Source organism: Enhydra lutris, unplaced genomic scaffold (genome assembly GCF_002288905.1).
Source record: "Enhydra lutris kenyoni isolate GAN:26980312 unplaced genomic scaffold, ASM228890v2 scaffoldscaffold114, whole genome shotgun sequence".
Classification (NCBI taxonomy): Eukaryota; Metazoa; Chordata; class Mammalia; order Carnivora; family Mustelidae; genus Enhydra; species Enhydra lutris.
The window spans coordinates 108,669-127,696 of NW_019154198.1; the positions used below are offsets into that span (position 1 = coordinate 108,669).

At 49.4% G+C, this 19,028-nt stretch overlaps 2 protein-coding genes across 2 annotated transcripts in view; one reads left to right on the forward strand and one right to left on the reverse strand.

The window, feature by feature from the left end:
• LOC111139718 (zinc finger protein 383-like) overlaps positions 1 to 7,311 on the reverse strand; it is a 10,633-nt gene extending 3,322 nt beyond the window's left edge. Inside the window, exons 1-4 of the mRNA XM_022492075.1 lie at positions 7,278 to 7,311; positions 5,723 to 5,814; positions 2,095 to 2,221; positions 631 to 762 (exon numbers count right to left, since the gene is read on the reverse strand). Coding sequence (XP_022347783.1) covers positions 631 to 762; positions 2,095 to 2,221; positions 5,723 to 5,814; positions 7,278 to 7,311 — 385 coding nt within the window. The remainder of the gene's footprint in view (positions 1 to 630; positions 763 to 2,094; positions 2,222 to 5,722; positions 5,815 to 7,277) is intronic.
• The window catches only part of LOC111139744 (zinc finger protein 543-like), a 352,717-nt gene that overhangs the window by 47,622 nt on the left and 286,067 nt on the right, over positions 1 to 19,028 (forward strand). Inside the window, exon 7 of the mRNA XM_022492102.1 lies at positions 9,361 to 9,456. Within this exon, the coding sequence (XP_022347810.1) occupies positions 9,361 to 9,456 (96 nt within the window). The remainder of the gene's footprint in view (positions 1 to 9,360; positions 9,457 to 19,028) is intronic.

Below are 19,028 nucleotides of genomic sequence, written 5' to 3' on the forward strand. Positions count from 1 at the left end.
GATGCGGGGCTCGATCCCAGAACCCTGGGATCATGACCCGAGCCGAAGGCAGAGGCTTTAACCCACTGAGCCACCCAGGCGCCCCTAAATCCATGTATTTTCTTAAAGGAAAAGCTCTCTCGCTATTCTCCTATATTCTCCAGGTTCAGACGCTGATGGGGGGTAGTTGTGCTGCCCCAGAAACATGCTGTTGTTTCTCCAAGTCAACGGAGGGCTACTCAGCAGTGACGATCTTAAGGATTTAAGTCACGCGCCAAACCAGTCTTCACAGAACTGCTGCAAACGTCTTTCTAACCATGAACACGTCGACGCACACATACAAGGAGGAAAGTGAACAGGTGCTCGCCGAAGCAGTTGGCAAGAGCACTGGGGAGGGGACCGCGGGCAGAATAGCCAGACAGTGCAAAGGCCCCGAGTTAGGGTGTCAGGGGCTTGGCAGCCCGGCTCTGATACAGAGGATGTGGCCAAGGAGAGCTGGAATGAGATCCCAAGAGGCCAGAGGAATGGAAAAGCATTTCTGGAAAGCAACATGCCCTGCCAGGCTTCTCCCTTCTCCTCATACCCCTCAGTGTGCTGGGACTTATGGGAGAATTTCTTGTGGAGACTGCCATGGCGTCTCCTCCTACTCACCAGTGGACACGGGGCTCTCGCTGACTCCAGCACTGCTGTGCTGGGGCTCTTGAGGGACGTCTCTCTCCTTGACACAGGGCTCATCTCCTTGCTCTAACCTGGTGATCAGCTTGGGTTTGAAGAACCGATACCCTGCTCCAGAGAAGGGGAGAAGTGCTGGAGGCCTCCCAGGCCGCCATTCCAGGCCGAGTTTGCACAGAAAGAAGTGTGTTTATGTTCTGCTCCCAGTTCCAGAACGCTGGTTTTCCCCTACCTCCACCACACCACACACAGAGCAATTCTCTCCAACACTGCTGGGGTCCTACAAGTCAGCTCAATTCTGACACCATCTACCTGGAGGTAAGGGGTGCATCCCACGGTGGAGGGTTTAGTCCCACGAGACTGACCAACCCCCAGTTCAGACACCAATCACAAATCCAAGTCGTCACCTGTGCCTCTCTGGCTGACAGGCTATGGGTTGGAGGTTGCAACGACCCCGTCTTGGGCTTGCTGAATTTGCTAGTCCAGCTCACAGAACTCCGAGAAACATTTTACCCATTAGATCACCGGTTTATTATAAAAGGATATAACTCGGGAACAACAGGTGGAAGAGATGTATAGCGCCAGGTGTGGAGAAAGGGTGTGGGGCGTCTGTGCCCTCAGACGCCACCCCTCCTCCACAGATCCCTACTTGCTCACCAGTCTGGAAGGTCTGCAAGCACTGTCCTTTGGGGGGTTTGTGGAGGCTTAATTACACAGACACAATTGATTAAATCATTGGCCAATGGTGACTGATTCAGCCTCCAGTCCCTTCCCTCTCCCTGGAGGTCAGGGGTGAGACTGAAAGTCGGTTCCCCTGGCAACCAGCCCTCCTCCGGAGGTGTTTCCCCAACGTCACCTCATTAACATAACAAATGACACCTTCATTCCTCTCACTAGCTAAGACATTCAAAGGTGTTGGGAGTTCTGTTCTAGAAACAGGAGGGAGACCAAACAGGTGTTTCTCACCATGAATCACAAAATCGCAATGACACGAAGGACCTCGGAAGAAGCATAGGGCCACCGCCTCGCCAGCCTCTCCCTCCCCACCGCACCAGCACGAAGGTCTACGTGGGGTCCCCCCGGGGTCCCCCCCCCAGGATCCCGGAGAGCGCAGCCCACCCTCAGAGAGCACGACAGCCCGTCAGCCTCTCCCCGTTGCACCGGCCACTGCGATTGGCTCAGCGGCGGTCACGTGACCAAAGCCAGCTCCAATCGGAGCAAAAATCAGACTTTAGGAAGGAACACCCGGTCCCAAAGGGTCTACCATTTGGGTCGCGAGGGAATCATGACGCTGGTGCCTCCGCGCTGCCTGCGGCTGTCTCGAGACCGCAAAAGCAGAGCCAGCCTTAGAAGGAAGCCGATACCGCCAAACCTTAGTGCGTGAGGCCAGTCCTAGGGCGGAGCTCATCCAAGTCCTCCAAACTGTGGGGACCTTGTCCTTACCCAAGGAGGCCAGGTTCCCATAGTTCTCCAGCATCACCTCTTTGTACAGGTCCTTCTGGGCGGGCTTCAGCAGCTGCCATTCCTTCTGGGTGAAGTACATGGCCACATCCCTGAAGATCACAGGTTCCTGTAACCCAAACCCCCATTCGTATTCACCCGGGGCCTGGTCCTGCACTTGGCCCAGGACAGCGGGTGGAAAGCCAACAGAAGTTGGGGACGTGTTCAGAGTTCTGTGCTGTGTCAGCTTGCAGATGAGGCCTGGGCTCCTTCACCCTGCCCCACATCCACACCCTTTGCTACGTGGCTGTGCTGTGCGCTCCTGTTCGCTTGGCCATGGAACTTGCTGGGGCCAGTGGGGTGTCGGCCAAGTGTGAGAGAAGCCTGAAAAATGCTTATGCAATCAGCGCTGACTTCTCTCTTGGGCCTCCACCGCCTCCAGGAGGGAAGCTCTGCCCAGGCTAGCCTCTGGGGGATGAAAGACAGTAGAGCAGTGCCAAGTCGCCCCAGTCCTCGGAGCAAAGCCACCTCAGGCAAGCTGACAAGGCAGAGTCCATCCACCAGGCACATGAAGGAGCCTAGCAACACCCACAGAGGCACACAGCCAAACCCTTATTGCTATGTGCCCCTGACCTTCCATGGCGGTGGTGTTTACACAGCATTATTGTACACACTCAGCGTGTTCATGGGTTTCGTGAGGGGTGAAGGAAGGGAGGCTATAAATGTTGGAAGCGGCCCTTTCACTCACCAGTTGTACGGTCACCTGGGAATCTGTTTCCAATGAGGTAGATCGATACCTTGATGGTTAAGAGCACAGGCTCTAGGGCCAGGCTCCCTGGGTTCGAATCTTGACTACTTAGGATCTGTGTGACCTTAGGCAAGTGATGTGAACTCTGTGCCCTCATTCTCTTAAAAAGGGGAATTATACAGTACCATGTCCTGGAGCTATGAGGATTAGGTGGATGAAAATAGGTAAAGAAATTAGCTCTGTGCCTTGTACATGCTCAGTGCTCAAGAAATGTCAATTAATCTAGGGCACCTGGGTGGCTCAATGGGTTAAACCTCTGCCTTTGTCCTGGGTCATGACCTTGGCATCGGGCTCTCTGCTCAGCAGGGAGCCTGCTTCCCCCTTTCTCTCTGCCTGCCTCTCTGTACTTGTGATCTCTGTCTGTCAAATAAATAAATAAAATCTTAAAAAAAAAAAAAAGAAATGAAAAAAAAAAAAAAAGAAATGTTGGGACGCCTGGGTGGCTCAGTTGGTTAAGCAGCTGCCTTCGGCTCAGGTCATGATCCCAGCGTCCTGGGATCGAGTCCCACATCGGGCTCCTTGCTCATCAGGGAGCCTGCTTCTCCCTCTGCCTCTGCCTGCCATTCTGTCTGCCTGTGCTTGCTCTCCATCTCTCTCTCTCTGACAAATAAATAAATAAAATCTTGAAAAAAAAAAAAAGAAAAGAAATGTCAATTATTCTAAATATTTGTTTAGAACAGGAGAGGATTCTAGTCAATATGATAGATTAACAAAGCAGAAAAGGTCAGTGCTGGACACAATACCCATTTTCCTTTCCCGTAATAATGGAAGCTACAGGTGAGCCCCTGCTTGCACAGGCCAAAGACTACATTCCCCAGCATCCCTTGCAGCGGGGCAGCCATGTGACTACACTCTGGCCAATGAGGTGCGAGCAGAAGAGCCGCTTGTGTCTTCTGTGCTTTGGCCTTTGAGACTAGGCACCTGTTCCACTTGTGGTGCCCCGGAATGTGGACTGGCCACGCAGGGCCGAGTCGCCCTCCTGGGCTGTCCACACACACTGTCACCGTGAGGAATAAGTAATGTCATCTGAGCGAAGCAGCCGTATTTTGGGATGTCGTGTTATAGCAACCAGATCTATGCGGCTGGGGAGATCCAGCCCCGGGGCAGGCAGGGGTGTGGAGGGTGACAGGTGCAGAGGGGCGCAGGAGCACAGGTGCAGAAGGGCGCAGGTGCAGAAGGGCGCAGGGGCCTTGGCCGCAGAGAACGCGCGGCAGGCCGGGAGGAAGCACCCCAGCGCGCATTTCCCGAAACGCTAGGAAAGGCTGGAAAGGGAAGGCCTTGCAGAGCGTTGCCACGGTGTACAAGGAGGAGCCGAAGCAAAGAGAGTGGCTGGAACGGGAGAGAGCAGAGCAGACAGGGAACGGTGTTTGCTCCCGGAGTGGGGTCCGTGCCCCTCAGTGTGCGGGCGGGGCAGGGGCCTGGGCCGCCCGCCTGGCCGCGCGCCGGCTGGGGACTTGCCTTCCGGCGCCTCAGTCTCCGCATCTGTAAAATGGGAAGAATACAGAGTAGTGCTGCCTCCTGGCGGCGAGTGTGAGCATTCGACGGGGCAGTCCAAGAATAGAATCCGCAACCGCGCAGAGCGCTTTAGTAAAGAAAGGGCTGGAACCTCAGCTGCTCAACTCTGGCCTCAGCTGGTTTCTTCAAACTGTCTGCTTTCATACAAATGTAAACTGCTTTTCCAACGGGAAGCATCCCACCCCCCCACCTCCTCCCCACCCCCAACCCCTGCAAACGGCTGTGACCTCTAGCACCTTGCTCCTCTTTGGGATTAACGTCATGGCCCCATTTCATCCTCACAAGGTAGCCTCCGTGCTTTCTGCATTCTACAGACGAGGAAACGGGGCAGGAAAGCACCAGTAACTTGCCCACTCGTTATGATCAGACACAGGGGTGGGAGGGACTATGGGGCATCAAGTAGAGATGACAACATACCCTTCTTTGGGGGGGGGTCAGGAATCTGCCACCATTCATGTTACAAACCCTTACAGGTCAGATGCTGTCTGAAAACAGCACAGATGTGAGTTCATTTACTCTTCAGAATAACCCCTGGATGGCCCATGGTCAACATAGTAGCCCCATTTTACAGATGAGGAAACTGCAGTGGGCCTGGATTGTTCAGGAACAGACCCGGGTCCCACAGCCGTGAGTGGCTGAGGGGGGATTCGAATCCACAGTCCGACTCCAGAGCTTTCGCCCTGGGCTGTTCCAGGCTGGCTTTCGCAGCCATGAGGCACAAAAGGGCCATGGGGATGGCACCCCACATGCGATGCCCCTTTCTTTGCAAAAGCACGCCTTCCCTCATCCGGGGTTTCTTGGCTCTTCAGAGTGAGCTCGTCTGGGGGCCAGATCATTCCTTGTTGTGGCTTGCAGGCTGTTGAGCAGTGTCCCTGGACTCTACCCACCCCTCCTGTGCTGACACCCAAACACGGTTTCAGCCACTGCCAGTGTCCCCTGGGGGACGAACGGCCTCTGGCTGAGAATCATTGTCTTGTCCCAGCCTGCTGTTCTCATGGTTGTATCACACAGTGATAACTACTCTGAAGAAAATTAAGCAAGTCATGACATTAGGGAGTGATGAGGAGGAAGTGAGCAGGGAGGCTTCCTGGAGGAGGCAACATTCCAGCCGGGGTAGAAATTGGGAAAGAGAAGAAGGAAGGAAAGAGACCCAGGAAAACCATCCCCTATGGGATGGGGCCATATCCTTTTGGGGTGGGGGGCAAGGGGAGCCCTGCCATGCGAGGGTCTCTGCCAGCCAGAGAGGGTGGCAAATGCACCTGACCTCTCTGAACTGAGGGGCCCTCTGGTCAAACGGAGAAGGCTTACCGTGCTCCAGGTGGGCCGGAATCTGACTGGTAGTCTTCCCTTCTTTTTGGAGACGTTCTCTGAAGTAGGAGCAGGGCTCTGAGAAGGCAGGTCTGGCAAGGGAGAAGAAGTAATGAGGTCATCCTGTCCTCTGTGGGTAGAGAAGCTCAATAAAATCCCAGTGATGAAACCCACAAGAGATGGATGAAGACTTGCTGTGTGCCATGCCGTCTTCTAACTACTGTACAGGTATCACCTTATTTGGTTTTTCATAATAATGCTACAAGATAGTTACTATCATCATCCCACTTTACAGATGAGGACATGGGCACAGAGAGGTTAAGACACTCACTCAAGGTTGCGCAGGGGTGCCCTAAGACATGCATTAAACTGTATCCCAAAGCTCAACGGGGAACAGGCAGGAAATGTCAGTGAGTGAAGGGGCTGGGGTAAGACAATGGCACCAGAGTCTGTGATGGACTATATGACACCCAGGATCTCAACTGCTCCCATCTGAGAGAGGCAAAGAGGCAAAGAGACCAAGACCAAATCAATACACTTGAAAATACCAGAGAGTGACAGACATCATGACCAAAATAAGCTAGGTTGGAATGAAGGCAGATCCCTGGATGCTGCTTTAGTCAGGACAGTCAGGGCTGGCTTCTCTGAGGAGCTAAGACTTTGTTTTGACCTTCATTTTGAGAAGGAGATGGCCAAGTGAGCATATGAAGGAAGAGCGTTCTTGAGCAGGGAAACAGCATGAACAAAGGTCCTGAGGTAGAATGTTAAAGGTGAAGCTAGGAGGCCAGGGGTGGCCGGAGCCCGAAGAACTGGAAGGGGGGGGAGATGGGAGTGGGGAAGTCAGGCCAGCAGGGTCCAGTCCCTCAGGGCCACTGGGGCCCCTGTATAGAATTTGTATCGTTCTCCAGCTTGAGAGCCCTGACACGACCTGATCCTCATTTTTTTATAAGATGCCTTGGCCTGCTGAACAGGGAACAGTCTGGAGGAGGCAAGAGTGGAAGCCAGGAGACCACTTGGCACAGAGACGTAGTTTGTAGCTTCTTCCTGGATCAGAGTACGTGGGTAATTCCCCGAGGACATGGGGGAAAGTGGTGTCTTAGATTTTAAGACACAGCATCCCAACTCATCTGGTTCGTCTAGCTGATCTGTCAGTGAACAATCGCATTCCCGAGCACTTTTACCAGCAAAAGGAAATCACACATTCATGCAAAAACTTCTGCTCGCGATAGCCAGCAACTGGAAACAACCCAGGTGTCCCTCCAGAAGTAGAGCCATGTCACGGAACCCCACTGAGCAATAAGGTGGGATGAAGCGTGGGTTCCCACAACAGCCCAGATGGCTTTCCAGGGCACCGTGCCCAGTGGGAAGGAGCAAATCTCAGAAGGTCACCAGCTGCACCGTTCTACTGACACAAGGTTCTCAAAATGAGAGAATCACAGAGATGGGGACGATTTGTCGTAGCCAGGGGCCCATCTCCAGGGTAAACCTTCCCACCATTGCTGGGCCCTAGAGGCCTGCCCCCCCCCCCCAGTTTTCCACCCTGTGTTTCTCTTACCACCTTTGTCAGATGGCTGGGTCTTCACCTCCATGGTCCTCTCCCTCCGCGGTGCTGAGAGGCAGGACCCTTGTGAGGTGCAGGACTCTGCTAGGGGCAGAGACCAGAGCAGTTAGGGTGTGGGCCCATGGTGACGGGGGCCCTAGTTCTAGTCCCAGCACCAGGGAAGCTGTGTGGTCTTGGGCAGGTGACGTCACCTCCCTACCATTCTGTGTCCTCAACTGTGCAGGAGAGGTGTTAGCCACACTTTCCTCATAGGGTCACCTTCAAGGCCAACTGGGTAGTTTATGGACAGCGCTTGCCATGGTGCCCGGCAAGGCCAAGGCCAGGGCTCGTGGGGTCCTGACGGGGAAGCTTGGTTACCCAGGCATACAGCAGGCCTCTGGTGCCGGGCATACAGCAGGCACTCAATACATGTGGCTCACGGCCAGCCCTGGTGTTGCTGTCTTTCTGGCCCTGAAAGCTGTAAGTCAGCCTGACGTTCAGAGCTGGACCTTGCCTCGCTTGGTGAGCGCTTATACCCTCCTTCCCGGGACTGTGGTGAGGACCAGTCCACAGGAGCCTGCACCACAGCCTGAGGGGGGAGGCCCGCTCTGCCACAGCGCTGCTGGGGAGGGCCAGGCCTGGGATCCAGGGATCTGGGGACCCTGGTCTGACCCAGGCAGGAAGGCCCACCAGTGAGGCAGGATTGCAGGCCAGTCTGTCCGGCGGGTGCAGTGGGGCTTCCAGTCTGGTGGGCCCTGGCTGTGAAAGCCCCAGGATCAGGACGGCCACAGTTACGAACAACAAGCACACAGCGCCCTGACACTTGAATTTGAGATACACTTGAATTTGAGATAAAAAATTGAATAATTTTTAGTGTAAGTATGTCCCAAACACTGCACGGGATATGCCTATATTAAAAACTTTTCTTTTTACTTACTTATTTGAATAAATTCTTTTCTCTTTTTTTAAAGAAGTAAGCTCTGTGCGCAACATGGGGCTGCGACCTCTGAGATCTGGAGTCACAGGCTCAAGGAACTGAGCCACCCAGGCGCCCCCCTGAGTCAATTATTTTTAAGTATAACGTGGCAAGTTCCATGCAATAGTTGGAACATATTTATACTAAAATGTAATGCACATTTATGTGAAATTCAAATTTAAGTGGGTGTCCTATAGTTTTTAGGGGCGTCCTATTTGTTAACCGGCAACACACAATTTGGGAGTTTTAAGCCCCCTTGCTCCTTCAGCTTTGCCCGCCATAAAAATGAGGCCATTAAATGATGATATATGCAAACTGTGTGTGATTAAAATCTTGTCCGGCATGGGCGCCTGGGTGGCTCGGTGGGTTAAGCTGCTGCCTTCGGCTCAGGTCATGATCTCAGGGTCCTGGAATCGAGTCCCGCATCGGGCTCTCTGCTCAGCAGGGAGCCTGCTTCCCTTCCTCTCTCTCTGCCTGCCTCTCTGTCTACTTGTGATCTCTCTCTGTCAAATAAATAAATAAAATCCTTAAAAAAAAAAAAATCTTGTCCGGCAATGATGCCCAAATGCCTCCTGAGGAGCTCCCTGCTTCTCCACTCCCCCAAACTCCCCTCAGGACTGCCCCCCCCAGTTTTTCCATGCTGCAGCAGGCCGAGTCACTAACATATCCTCCTGACCCCCATCTGACTGCTCTAGCAACCCAGAGCTAACCTGGATGTCGCTGCCTCCCCCATCAAACTAGCATGCCTCAAGTCTGACCATCCTGCCTCTCACATGGACCTGTGCTCCCCAGCAGGTCCTGGAGAGAGTCCCCAGAGGAGCAGTTCCAGCATCGTCTTTTGCTTCATTTTTCTCCCCAACAATGACAGGAGGAACTCTGAGACCCAGGGGCTCAGAAAGACCCGAAAATGACAGTGGTTCTGGGGGCTAGTGCCTGGTCCTCAGCCTGGCTCTGAGGCACGGGGGCCACACCAGTGGAGTTTGGGCATCAGAGTGCCCCTTGTCCCCGAGGCCTGGATGGCTCACGGCTAGTGCGTAGCCTGTGGGAGCCTCCTCCCAGACTCAGGGTGGCAGGGCAGCAGGAGCCTGCGACAGCAGGGTGCCCCTGGGCACTTCACCCCAGCTTCGCCGGAACACCGCGGTCGCGGGGAAGCGACAGCCACGGGCTGTCCTCTCTGCCTGGAGTCCAAACCAGCAAGGGCTTCCTCCAGGGCAGCCAGCCCACGGGGCACGGGCTGCGTCCGCTCGCCCTGAGTGTCTCCTTGGAGCCCGCGCGGGCGGCTCCGGAGATGCCCAGGGACCGCCCCACGAAAGAGCGCGGGAACCAACAAACTTCCGCGATCAAACAGGTAGAAACACACAAACCCACTTTGGAGTACACACTCGCACAAGCACACACGCACACTCACCCGGTCCCACAGACACAGATGAACACACTCACACACACCCATATTTAAACAAGACACACTCGAATACACACACCCCCCAGCTCACACAGACTCAGATGCACACGAGCCCACTCAACGGCGGACACTCTGAGAGCCGCACAAACGCCCACAGCGGCAGCCACACTTACACAAGCGCACAGTCTTCACCTGTGTGTTCCCCCACACGAGTTCACACAACCACACAGGTGCAGACACATGAGACACATCGGAAGGTACCCACAAACTCGTGCCAGCAGGCACAAGGTCCCACGCACAATCATACACAGAGCGAGGCACACAACCAAACCTAGCCACACCCAGGAGTCAGACACGAACTCACACACAGTCAGATACAGTCTCACAACTGCACAAAAAGTCATGACCCACCAGGGTTCACAGACACCCAAGCCCACACATTCGGCCACACTCACCGGCGGACTCAGGGTGACACAAACTCACACCCTCCCGCGGGGAAGACGCCAGCTACCCCAACTCGGACTGCCCCAGGGGAGGCAGCTGCAGTGGGACACACTCAGATGCCCGCAGCCGCACAGCCCCGCAGCCGCCTGCCCCGCCCGCGGTCGGAGAGATGCGGAGCCGCGCGCTGCGGGGTCCCGCAGGAGCTCCCGCGCTGGGACGGACGCCGCTCCACACGTGGCCACCCGCCCCGAGTCGGGGCCTCGCGCGCGGGCACCCCCACAGCCACGCGCCCTCCCTCGCACACTCACCTGCGCGGAGCGGATCGCCACCTCGGAGCCCCCACCCCCACACACCCGCCGTTATCCGCAGTCCAGCGGCACTGGAAGGGCGGACCGGACCGCTCCTCGCCTGCTAAGCGCGCAGTCCAGCCACCCCGCTTCCTCTGGCAGACCCCGAGCCCCCCCGACCCACACACGCTCCCTTCCCGTAGCTCCCCGGCCCTCTCCCGCCGCAAACTCACCGCCCCGCGCACAGCCCGCGGTCTCCCGGAGCTGAATGAGGCTGAGCGGAATTCAAACCCCGTCCCAAGTGCGCGCTAGCGCCGCCCGCCAAACTACCAGTCCCAGAAGTCCCCGCGCCCGCCGCTCCCGCCGCTCTGTGTCCGCTAAGGAGCCCAAGCCAGGGTGGGGGCGCGAGGACCGCTGGGAAATGTAGTCCCGAGACCGATGGGGGCGGCGCCGGGCGCTCCGCGCTTCAGGGGCGGTGGTGGCGGGGAGGTGGCAGGATGTCCCATTCCTCCCACCAGGCAGAGGGGAAGGTCTGGGTTCCCGCAGAGGGAAGGAGCTTTCGAGGAAGAGTGGACTTCACGCTCTGCAGTCCTCCCTTTTACCTGGCAGTAGTGGTCCGTAGTGACCCCACCTCAAAATTTCCAGCATCCCTCCTCAGCCGCTGGAGGCCAAGATTCACTCAATGAAAAGGAAATCAAACAAACAGACAAAACTCTACATTCAACAAGATTTCAAGTTTTTCTAGCTTTTATATGAGAAGAAAATAAACTTTTAAAACCAGTTTGTTGTTTCTGTTGGAGAAATCTGAGCTCTGGGTATTTAATGACATTAAGACTGTTTTCTGGGAGTGGCTCAGTGGGTTAAGCCTTTGCCTTCCGCTGGGGTCATGATCTCAGGGTATCCAGATCGAGCCCCACGTCGGGCTCTCTGCTCAGCAGGGAGCTTGCTTTTCCCCCTTTCTGTCTGCCTACTTGTGATCTCTGTCTGTCAAATAAATAAAATAAAATCGTAAAAAAAAAAAAAAAAAAAAAAAAAAAAGGAAATATTTTCTGGCACCTGGAGAACTTAATCGGCTGAGCACCAGACTCTTGGTTTCAGCTCAGGCCTTGATCTCAGGGTCCTGAGATGGAGCCCACCTGGGGCTCCCAGCTCAGTGAGGAGTCTACTTGAAGGCTCTCTCCCTCTGCACCCCGTCTCAAATAAATATTTTTTAAAAATTTGAATATACATATGTGTATATATATATACACACACACATATATATATTAGGTCTAACAGTGGTATTTGGAAGATAGACTTTTTTCAGTATTTCTCTTTGGGAGATACATACTGGGACACAAGGAAGGCTTAACATACACAAATCAATGTGATACACAGTGTTAATAGACTGAAAGTTAAAAACCACATGATCACCTCAATAGAGGGCGAAGAAGCATTTCACAAAATTCAATACCCTTTCATGATAAAAAGTCTCAACAAGCTGGGTATGAACCACAACATGATAGAGGCCGTGTGCAGTAAGTCCACAGCTAACATTGTACATCAGCGGCAGAGGCTGACGGCATTCCGTCTAAGATCAGGCTGGAGGCGTGGATGTCCACTCTGACCACTCCCACCCAATACACTACTGAAAGCACTAGCCAGAGCAGTTAAGCAAGAACAAAATAACAAGAAGCATCCAAATCAGAAAGGAAGACGTAAAATTTTCTGTTTGCAGAGGATTTGATCTTATATAGAAAATACTAAGGACTCCAACCCCCGCTAAAAAAAAAAGTTGAAACTAATGCACAAATTTAATAAAGTTGCAGGATATAAAATCAGCATGCAAAAAATCAGTAGCATTTCCATACACTAATAAAGTACTATCCAATTTTAAAAAATGAAGAAATAATTCCATTTGCAATACAACAAAAAATTAATACTGAGAAATAAGTTAAACAAAAGAAGCAAAAGATCTATACATTGAAACTATAAACACTAATGAAAGGAATTAATGACACGGATAAATGGAAAGATATCCCCTGTTCATAGTTTGGAAGAATTAACAGAATCGCCTTGACATTGGTCTTGGCAATGGTTTTTTGGATGTGACACCAAAAGCACAGGCAACAAGAGCAAAAATAAATAAGTGGGGTAAGTGGGGTTGCATCAAACTAAAATGTTGCTGAGAAAGTAAACAATCAGCAGAGTGGAGAGAACCTAAGGAATGGGAGGAGATACGACTGGTAAAGCACACAGCTGACAAGGGCTAATATCGAAAATATACAAGGGACTCATACGACTCAATGGTGAGAAAATAATCAATTTAAAAATGGGCAGAAGATCTGAATACACATTTCTCCAACGAAGACATACGAATGGTCAATGGGTGTACAGAAAGGGCCTCAGCATCATGAACTATCAGGGAAATGCAAATGAGAACCACAGCGAGATGTCACCTCGTACTTGATTGGATGGCCATTACCAAGAACACAAAAGATAACGAGGCTGCAGAGAAAGGAAACACTTTCACACTGCTGGTGGGAATACAAACTGACACAGCCACTACGGAAAATAGGAAGGCGTTCGGCATCGCACGGTCTCACTTATCTGCGGACTCAAAGTCAAACTCTGAAGTAGAGAATAGAACGGTGGTTACCAGTGGCTGGCAAGTAGGGGAAATGAGGAGGTGCTGGGCAAAGGGCGCAAATTTTTGGTTATGCAGGCTGAGTAAGTTCGGGAGCTCTAATGTATAGCCTGGGACCACAGTTAGTAATATGGCACTGTATACTGGAAATACGCTAAGAGGGCAGATCTTCAGTGATCTACTCTCCTAGATAATAAAACAAAATGATAGCCACGTGAGGTGATGGATATGTTATTTACCTTGATTGTGGTAATCATTTCACCACGTATATGAATATCAAAACATCACATCGTACACCTTAAAATAATCGATACAATTTTTGTCAATCATCTCTCTTTAAAAGCTGGAAACAGGGGCGCCTGGGTGGCTCAGTGGGTTAAGCCGCTGCCTTCGGCTCAGGTCATGATCTCAGAGTCCTGGGATCGAGCCCCGCATCGGGCTCTCTGCTCTCTAGGGGAGCCTGCTTCCTCCTCTCTCTCTGCCTGCCTCTCTGCCTGCTTGTGATCTCTCTGTCAAATAAATAAATAAATAAATCTTTAAAAAAAAAAAAAGCTGGAAACAAACCAAAGGAAACACACAGTGGGTGTCTGGGGGGCGGTGTGCTCCTGTGGTAAGAATAGCAAAGGTAACTTAAGGACGAGTAGCCAAGCTACATGTATTTCTGCTTTGAACCATGAAAATAACCCCATTTTGCAAATGAGGAAGTTAAGGTCAAAAGTTAAAAAAAAAAAGTTTAAAAATACATGCCCACCATAACATAGTGGACCAGTGACAAAGTGGGGATCCAGTCCCAGGAAGAATGGATCCAGAGCCCAAATACTGTTTCCTTGTGTAACTAACATTTGCTGAGTATCTATTATGTATGCCAGGTCTACTGGTTAAGAGCTGGGTTAGTAGAGGAACTAATCCAGGTGCTGAGAATACAGTAGGGAACCAAGTGAGCATAGATCCCTGAATCTGTGGCATTTCCTTGTTAACGCAGGAGAGAGACAATTAAACGCTAAGTAAGGTAAGTAGTAAATCAGATGGTGGAAAGTAATATAGAGAAAAATCGAATGGAGGATGTGGTGGGTGGGACGTGTGCTTGGGAAGTGCGGCAATTTCAGGGTGGCCCAGGAAAGTATCCCTAAAGAGAAAACATTTGAACAGATCTGAAGGAGCCCAAGAAGTGAGATACATTGATACCTGAAGGAAATGTGTTCTGGGCAAGGGGAACAGCTGGTGCAAAGGCCTAGAAATGGGCACACGTGTAGCGTGTTTGAAGAATAGTGAAGATGACACTGGCTGGAACCAAGGGCAGAAAACAGCTGACTCTAGGAGGCCTGTTGGGGATTTGGTTCAGGAGGGTCCCTCCACCCCTTGTCCCAGATCTGAGGAACTGGGGGGAGATGGGTATCCCTTCCTGTCCGGAGCGGCTGCCTGAAGTTTGCCGCTCTCACCCAGGACCCGCCCAGAGTAGGGGCAAGGAACGACTCCTGTCCCCACTCTCACAGGTTGGTGGATTGATAGTTACAGACCACTGGGACCCCCTGGCCCCGACTGAGACAGTGGGGAGAGAGGAGGGCCTTCGCCCAGGGCTCACTGTGTCACCAGCACCCCCAACCATGGCCAAGACCCAGAACATCCCCTTCCTGGGTTTTGGAGGTGGGATTGGAAATGTGTCCCTAGGTAAGTTTGATGCTCTCTGTGTTTGTCTGAAATTCTTAATTTTTAAAATTTTTTAACATGGGCTCCCACATTTTAATTTTGCAATAGGCCTCCCAAATTACATATCCGATCCTGGATAGATATTAGTTCTGTTTTTATAAGAAATGAAAGAACAGAGCTGTTAGAAGAAGCAACTGGGAAATGGGGAGCTGGGATTTGAAGCCAGAGTCAGCTTGGCTCAAGGGTCGCTTAACCACGGGTCAAGGCAACATCTGACATCAGTAGACCTTTTAGTAGAAGGAAAGCTCCCCTTCTCACTCCAGAAAAATAAAGCAGGCAACACCCTGTCCTTTCCCTCTTTTCCAAACCAAGGGAGGAAACTTTAGGTAGAATAATGGCTCCCCAAAGATGAAAGATGTCTGCACCCTAATCACCAGAACCTATATATTATCTTCTGTGATGGCAAACACACACACACACACACACACTCTGAGAAACTTTCCTTCTTCCCTTCCAGTTTGAATTCCTTTCATTTCTTTTTCTTGCTCGATTGCTCTGTCCAGGACTTCCAGTACTATATTGAATAGAAGTGGTGAGAGTGGTCATCCTTGTCTTTTTCCAGATCTTAGAAGAAAAGCTTTCAGCTTTTTTATTATTAAGTATGATGTGATCTGTGGGCTTGTCACATGTGGCCTTCATTATTTTGGCACTGAATCACCCCTGTAACCTGGGGATGAATCCCATTTGATCATGGTGTATGAACCTTGTAATGTGCTGTTGAATTCAGTTTGCTAGTATTTTGTTGAGGATTTTTGCATCTATGTTCATCAACAATACTGGCCTGTAGTTTTATTTTCTTGTCCTTGTTTGGCTTTGGTGTTGGGGTAGTGCTGACCTTGTAAAATGAGTTTGGAAGGGTTTCTTCTAGTTCCTTATTATTATTATTATTATTATTGGAGGGGGCCAGAGTTCGGGAGTAGTTTGTAAAGGATTGGGGTGTCTGGGTGGCTCAGTGGGTTAAGGCCTCTGCCTTTGGCTCAGGTCATGGTCCCGGGGTTCTGGGATCGAGCCCCGCATCGGGCTCTCTGCTCAGCGGGGAGCCTGCTTCCTCCTCTCTCTGCCTGTCTCTCTGCCTGCTTGTGATCTCTGTCTGTCAGATAAATAAATAAAATCTTTAATAAAAAAAAAAGAAAAGGATCAGTGATAATCCTTCGTTACATAATTTGGTAGAATCATCAGTGAAGCCATCTGGTCCTGGGCTTTTCTTTGTTAGGAAGCCTTTGATTATTGGTTTAATCTCCTTATTCACTATTAGCCTGTTCAAATGTTCTATTTCTTCATGATACAGTCTTTTTGTAGGTTGTGCATTTCTAAAAATGCATCCGTTTCTTCTAGGCTATCTAACTTATTAGCATGTAATCGTTCATAGCAGTGTCATAATTTTCTTTTGTAATTCTGTGATTATCAGTTGTATCAATTATTTTTCATTTGTAGTTTTGTTTAGTTGAGCCCCTGTTCCCCCCTCAGTCCAGCTAAGGTTTTGTCAATTTTGTTTTTATTTTTAAAAGCCAGCTCAGTGGGTTAAAGCCTCTGCCTTAGGCTCAGGTCATGGTCTCAGGGTCCTGGGATCGAGCCCCATGTCGGGCTCTCTGCACAGCGGGGAGCCTGCTTCCCCCTCTCTCTCTGCCTGCCTCTCTGTCTACTTGTGTCTGTCTGTCAAATAAATAAATAAATCTTTAAAAAAAAAAAAAGCCAGCTCTTTGTTTCATTGATCCTTTTCATTGTTTTGTGCTGTGTTTGAAAAATATACTTAATGTGGTTTCCATATTCCTAAATTAGTTTAGCCTTGTTTTGTGACCTAACATATCATGTATCTGAGGGAATGTTCTGTGTGCATTTGAGAAAAAGGTATTTCTGCTACTGTTGATGGAACGTTCTATACATCTATAGGTCCATTTGATAGTGTTGATTCAATCTGCTGTTTCTTTATTTTCTGCCTGATCTATCCATTGTTGAAAGTGATGCACTAAAGTCTCCTACTTTTATTGTACTGCTGTCTTTTTCTTCTTTCATTTGTGTTAATATTTGTTTTGTGTGTTTAGGGACTCTGAAGTTGGGTACATATATAATTGTTATGTTCTTTTGGTGAATTGATCCCTTTACCATTCTATAATGACTATTTTGGACTCTTGTAACAGTTTTTGACCTAAGGTATAATTTATCTGATATAAAAATAGCCACCGCTATTCTCTTTTGGTTACCATTTCATTTACATGAAATCTCTTTTTCCAACCCTTCACTTTCAGCTTATGTGTGTCCTTAAAGCTAAAATTTGTCTTTTGTAAACAGCATATATTTGGGTTATGGTTTTGTTTTGTTTTGCTTTCGTTTTTTACCTGCTCAGCTCTTCTATATTCTTTTGATTGAGGGATTTAATCCATGTACACTTAAATCACTTACTGAGGGGCATCTGGGGGGCTCACTCCATTAAGCATCGGCTTTCGGCTCAGGTCATGATCCAGGGTCCTGGGATCAAGCCCCGAGTTTGGCCTCCTGTTCAGCAGGAGCCTGCTTCTCCTCTCCCTCTGCCCCTCCCCTTACTCATTCTCTCTCTCTCTCTCTCAAATAAATAAATAAAATATTTTTTAAAAAGCACTTACTGATAGGTTAGGGCATATTATTGTCATTTCCTTAACTGTTTTCTGACTTTTAATTTTTTAATTAAAATATTTTTAATGTCACATTTCATTTTTTAAATTTTATATCTTCCTTTTATACTTAACATTCTTCCCTGTTATTATTGATGCCTTGTAAGTCTCTTTTTAATAGCTACATATTTTCACAGCATGGGTGACTATCAAAATGTCCTCAACTCTTCATCTATTATTGGACAGTTTCATTTTAGTCTGTTTCTGTTCTATCACCAATAATTTTAATGCATATTTCTATACATAGATATTTATCTGTATTTAATAACTTTGGGTTTTATTGTTAGAAAGTCATATAATCTTTGTTTTGTTTTTTGTTCTTATTTAAATTCAATTAATTAACATGTAATGTATTATTTGTTTCAGGGGTACAGGTCTGTGATTCATCAGTCTTATATAACACCCAGTGCTCATTACAACACATACTATCCCCAATATCCACCACTCAGTTACCCCATTCCCCCACCTCTCCCCTCCAGCAACCCTCTGTTTGTTTCCTGTGATTAAGACTCTCTTACGGCTTGTCTTCCTCTCTGATTTCATCTTGTTTTTTTCTTCCCTCCCTTACCCTGTGATCCTCTGTTTTGTTTTGTAATTTCCACATATCAGTCAGGTCATATAATTGTTTTTCTCTGACTGACCTATTTTGCTTAGCATAATACCCTCTAGTTCCATCCCCATCATTGTAAATGGCAAGATTTCAATATTTTGGTGGCTTCAGAGTATTCCACTGTGTGTTTGTGTGTGTGTGTTTGTATGTGTGTGTGTATACACACCACATCTTCTTTATCCATTCATCTTTTGGTGGACGTGTGGGCTCTTTCCATAGTTGGCTATTGTGGACATTGCTGCTATGAACATTGGGGTGCATGTGCCCCTTTGGATCACTGCATTTGTATCTTTGGGGTAAATACCCAGTAGTGCAATTGCTGGGTCATAGGGTAGCTCTATTTTCAACTTTTTGAGGAACCTCCGTACTGTTTTCCAGAGTGGTCGATCCAGCTTGCATTCCCACTAACTGTGTAAGAGCATTCCCCTTACTCTCATCCTTGCCAACATATGTCCTTTCCTGACTTGTTCATTTTAGCCATTCTGACTGGTGTGAGGTGGTATCTCATTGTGGTTTTGATTTGTATTTCCCTAGTGCCGGTGATGTTGAGCATTTTCTCATGTGTCTGTTGGCCATCTGGATGTCTTCTTTTCAGAAATGTCTGGTCATGTCCTCTGCCCATTTTTGACTGGGTTATTTGTTCTTTGGGTGTTGACTTTGATAAGTTCTTTATAGATTTTGGATACTAGCCCTTTATCTGATATATCATTTGCAAATATCTTCTCCCATTCTTTCAGCTGTCTTTTGGGTTTTGTTGACTGTTTCCTTTGCTGTGCAAAAGCTTTTTATCTTGATGAAGTCCCAATAGTTTATTTTTGCCTTTGTTTCCCTTGCCTTTGGAGACGTGTCTAGCCAGAAGCTGCTGTGGTTGCTGCCTGTGTTCTCCTCTAGGATTTTGATGGATTCCTGTCTCATATTTAGGTCTTTCATCCATTTTGAGTCTATTTTTGTGTATGGTTTAAGGAAACGGGCCAGTTTCATTCTTCTGCATACGGATGTTCAATCTCCCAATACCATTTGTGAAGAGACTATCTTTTTTCCACTGGATATTCTTTCCTGCTTTGTC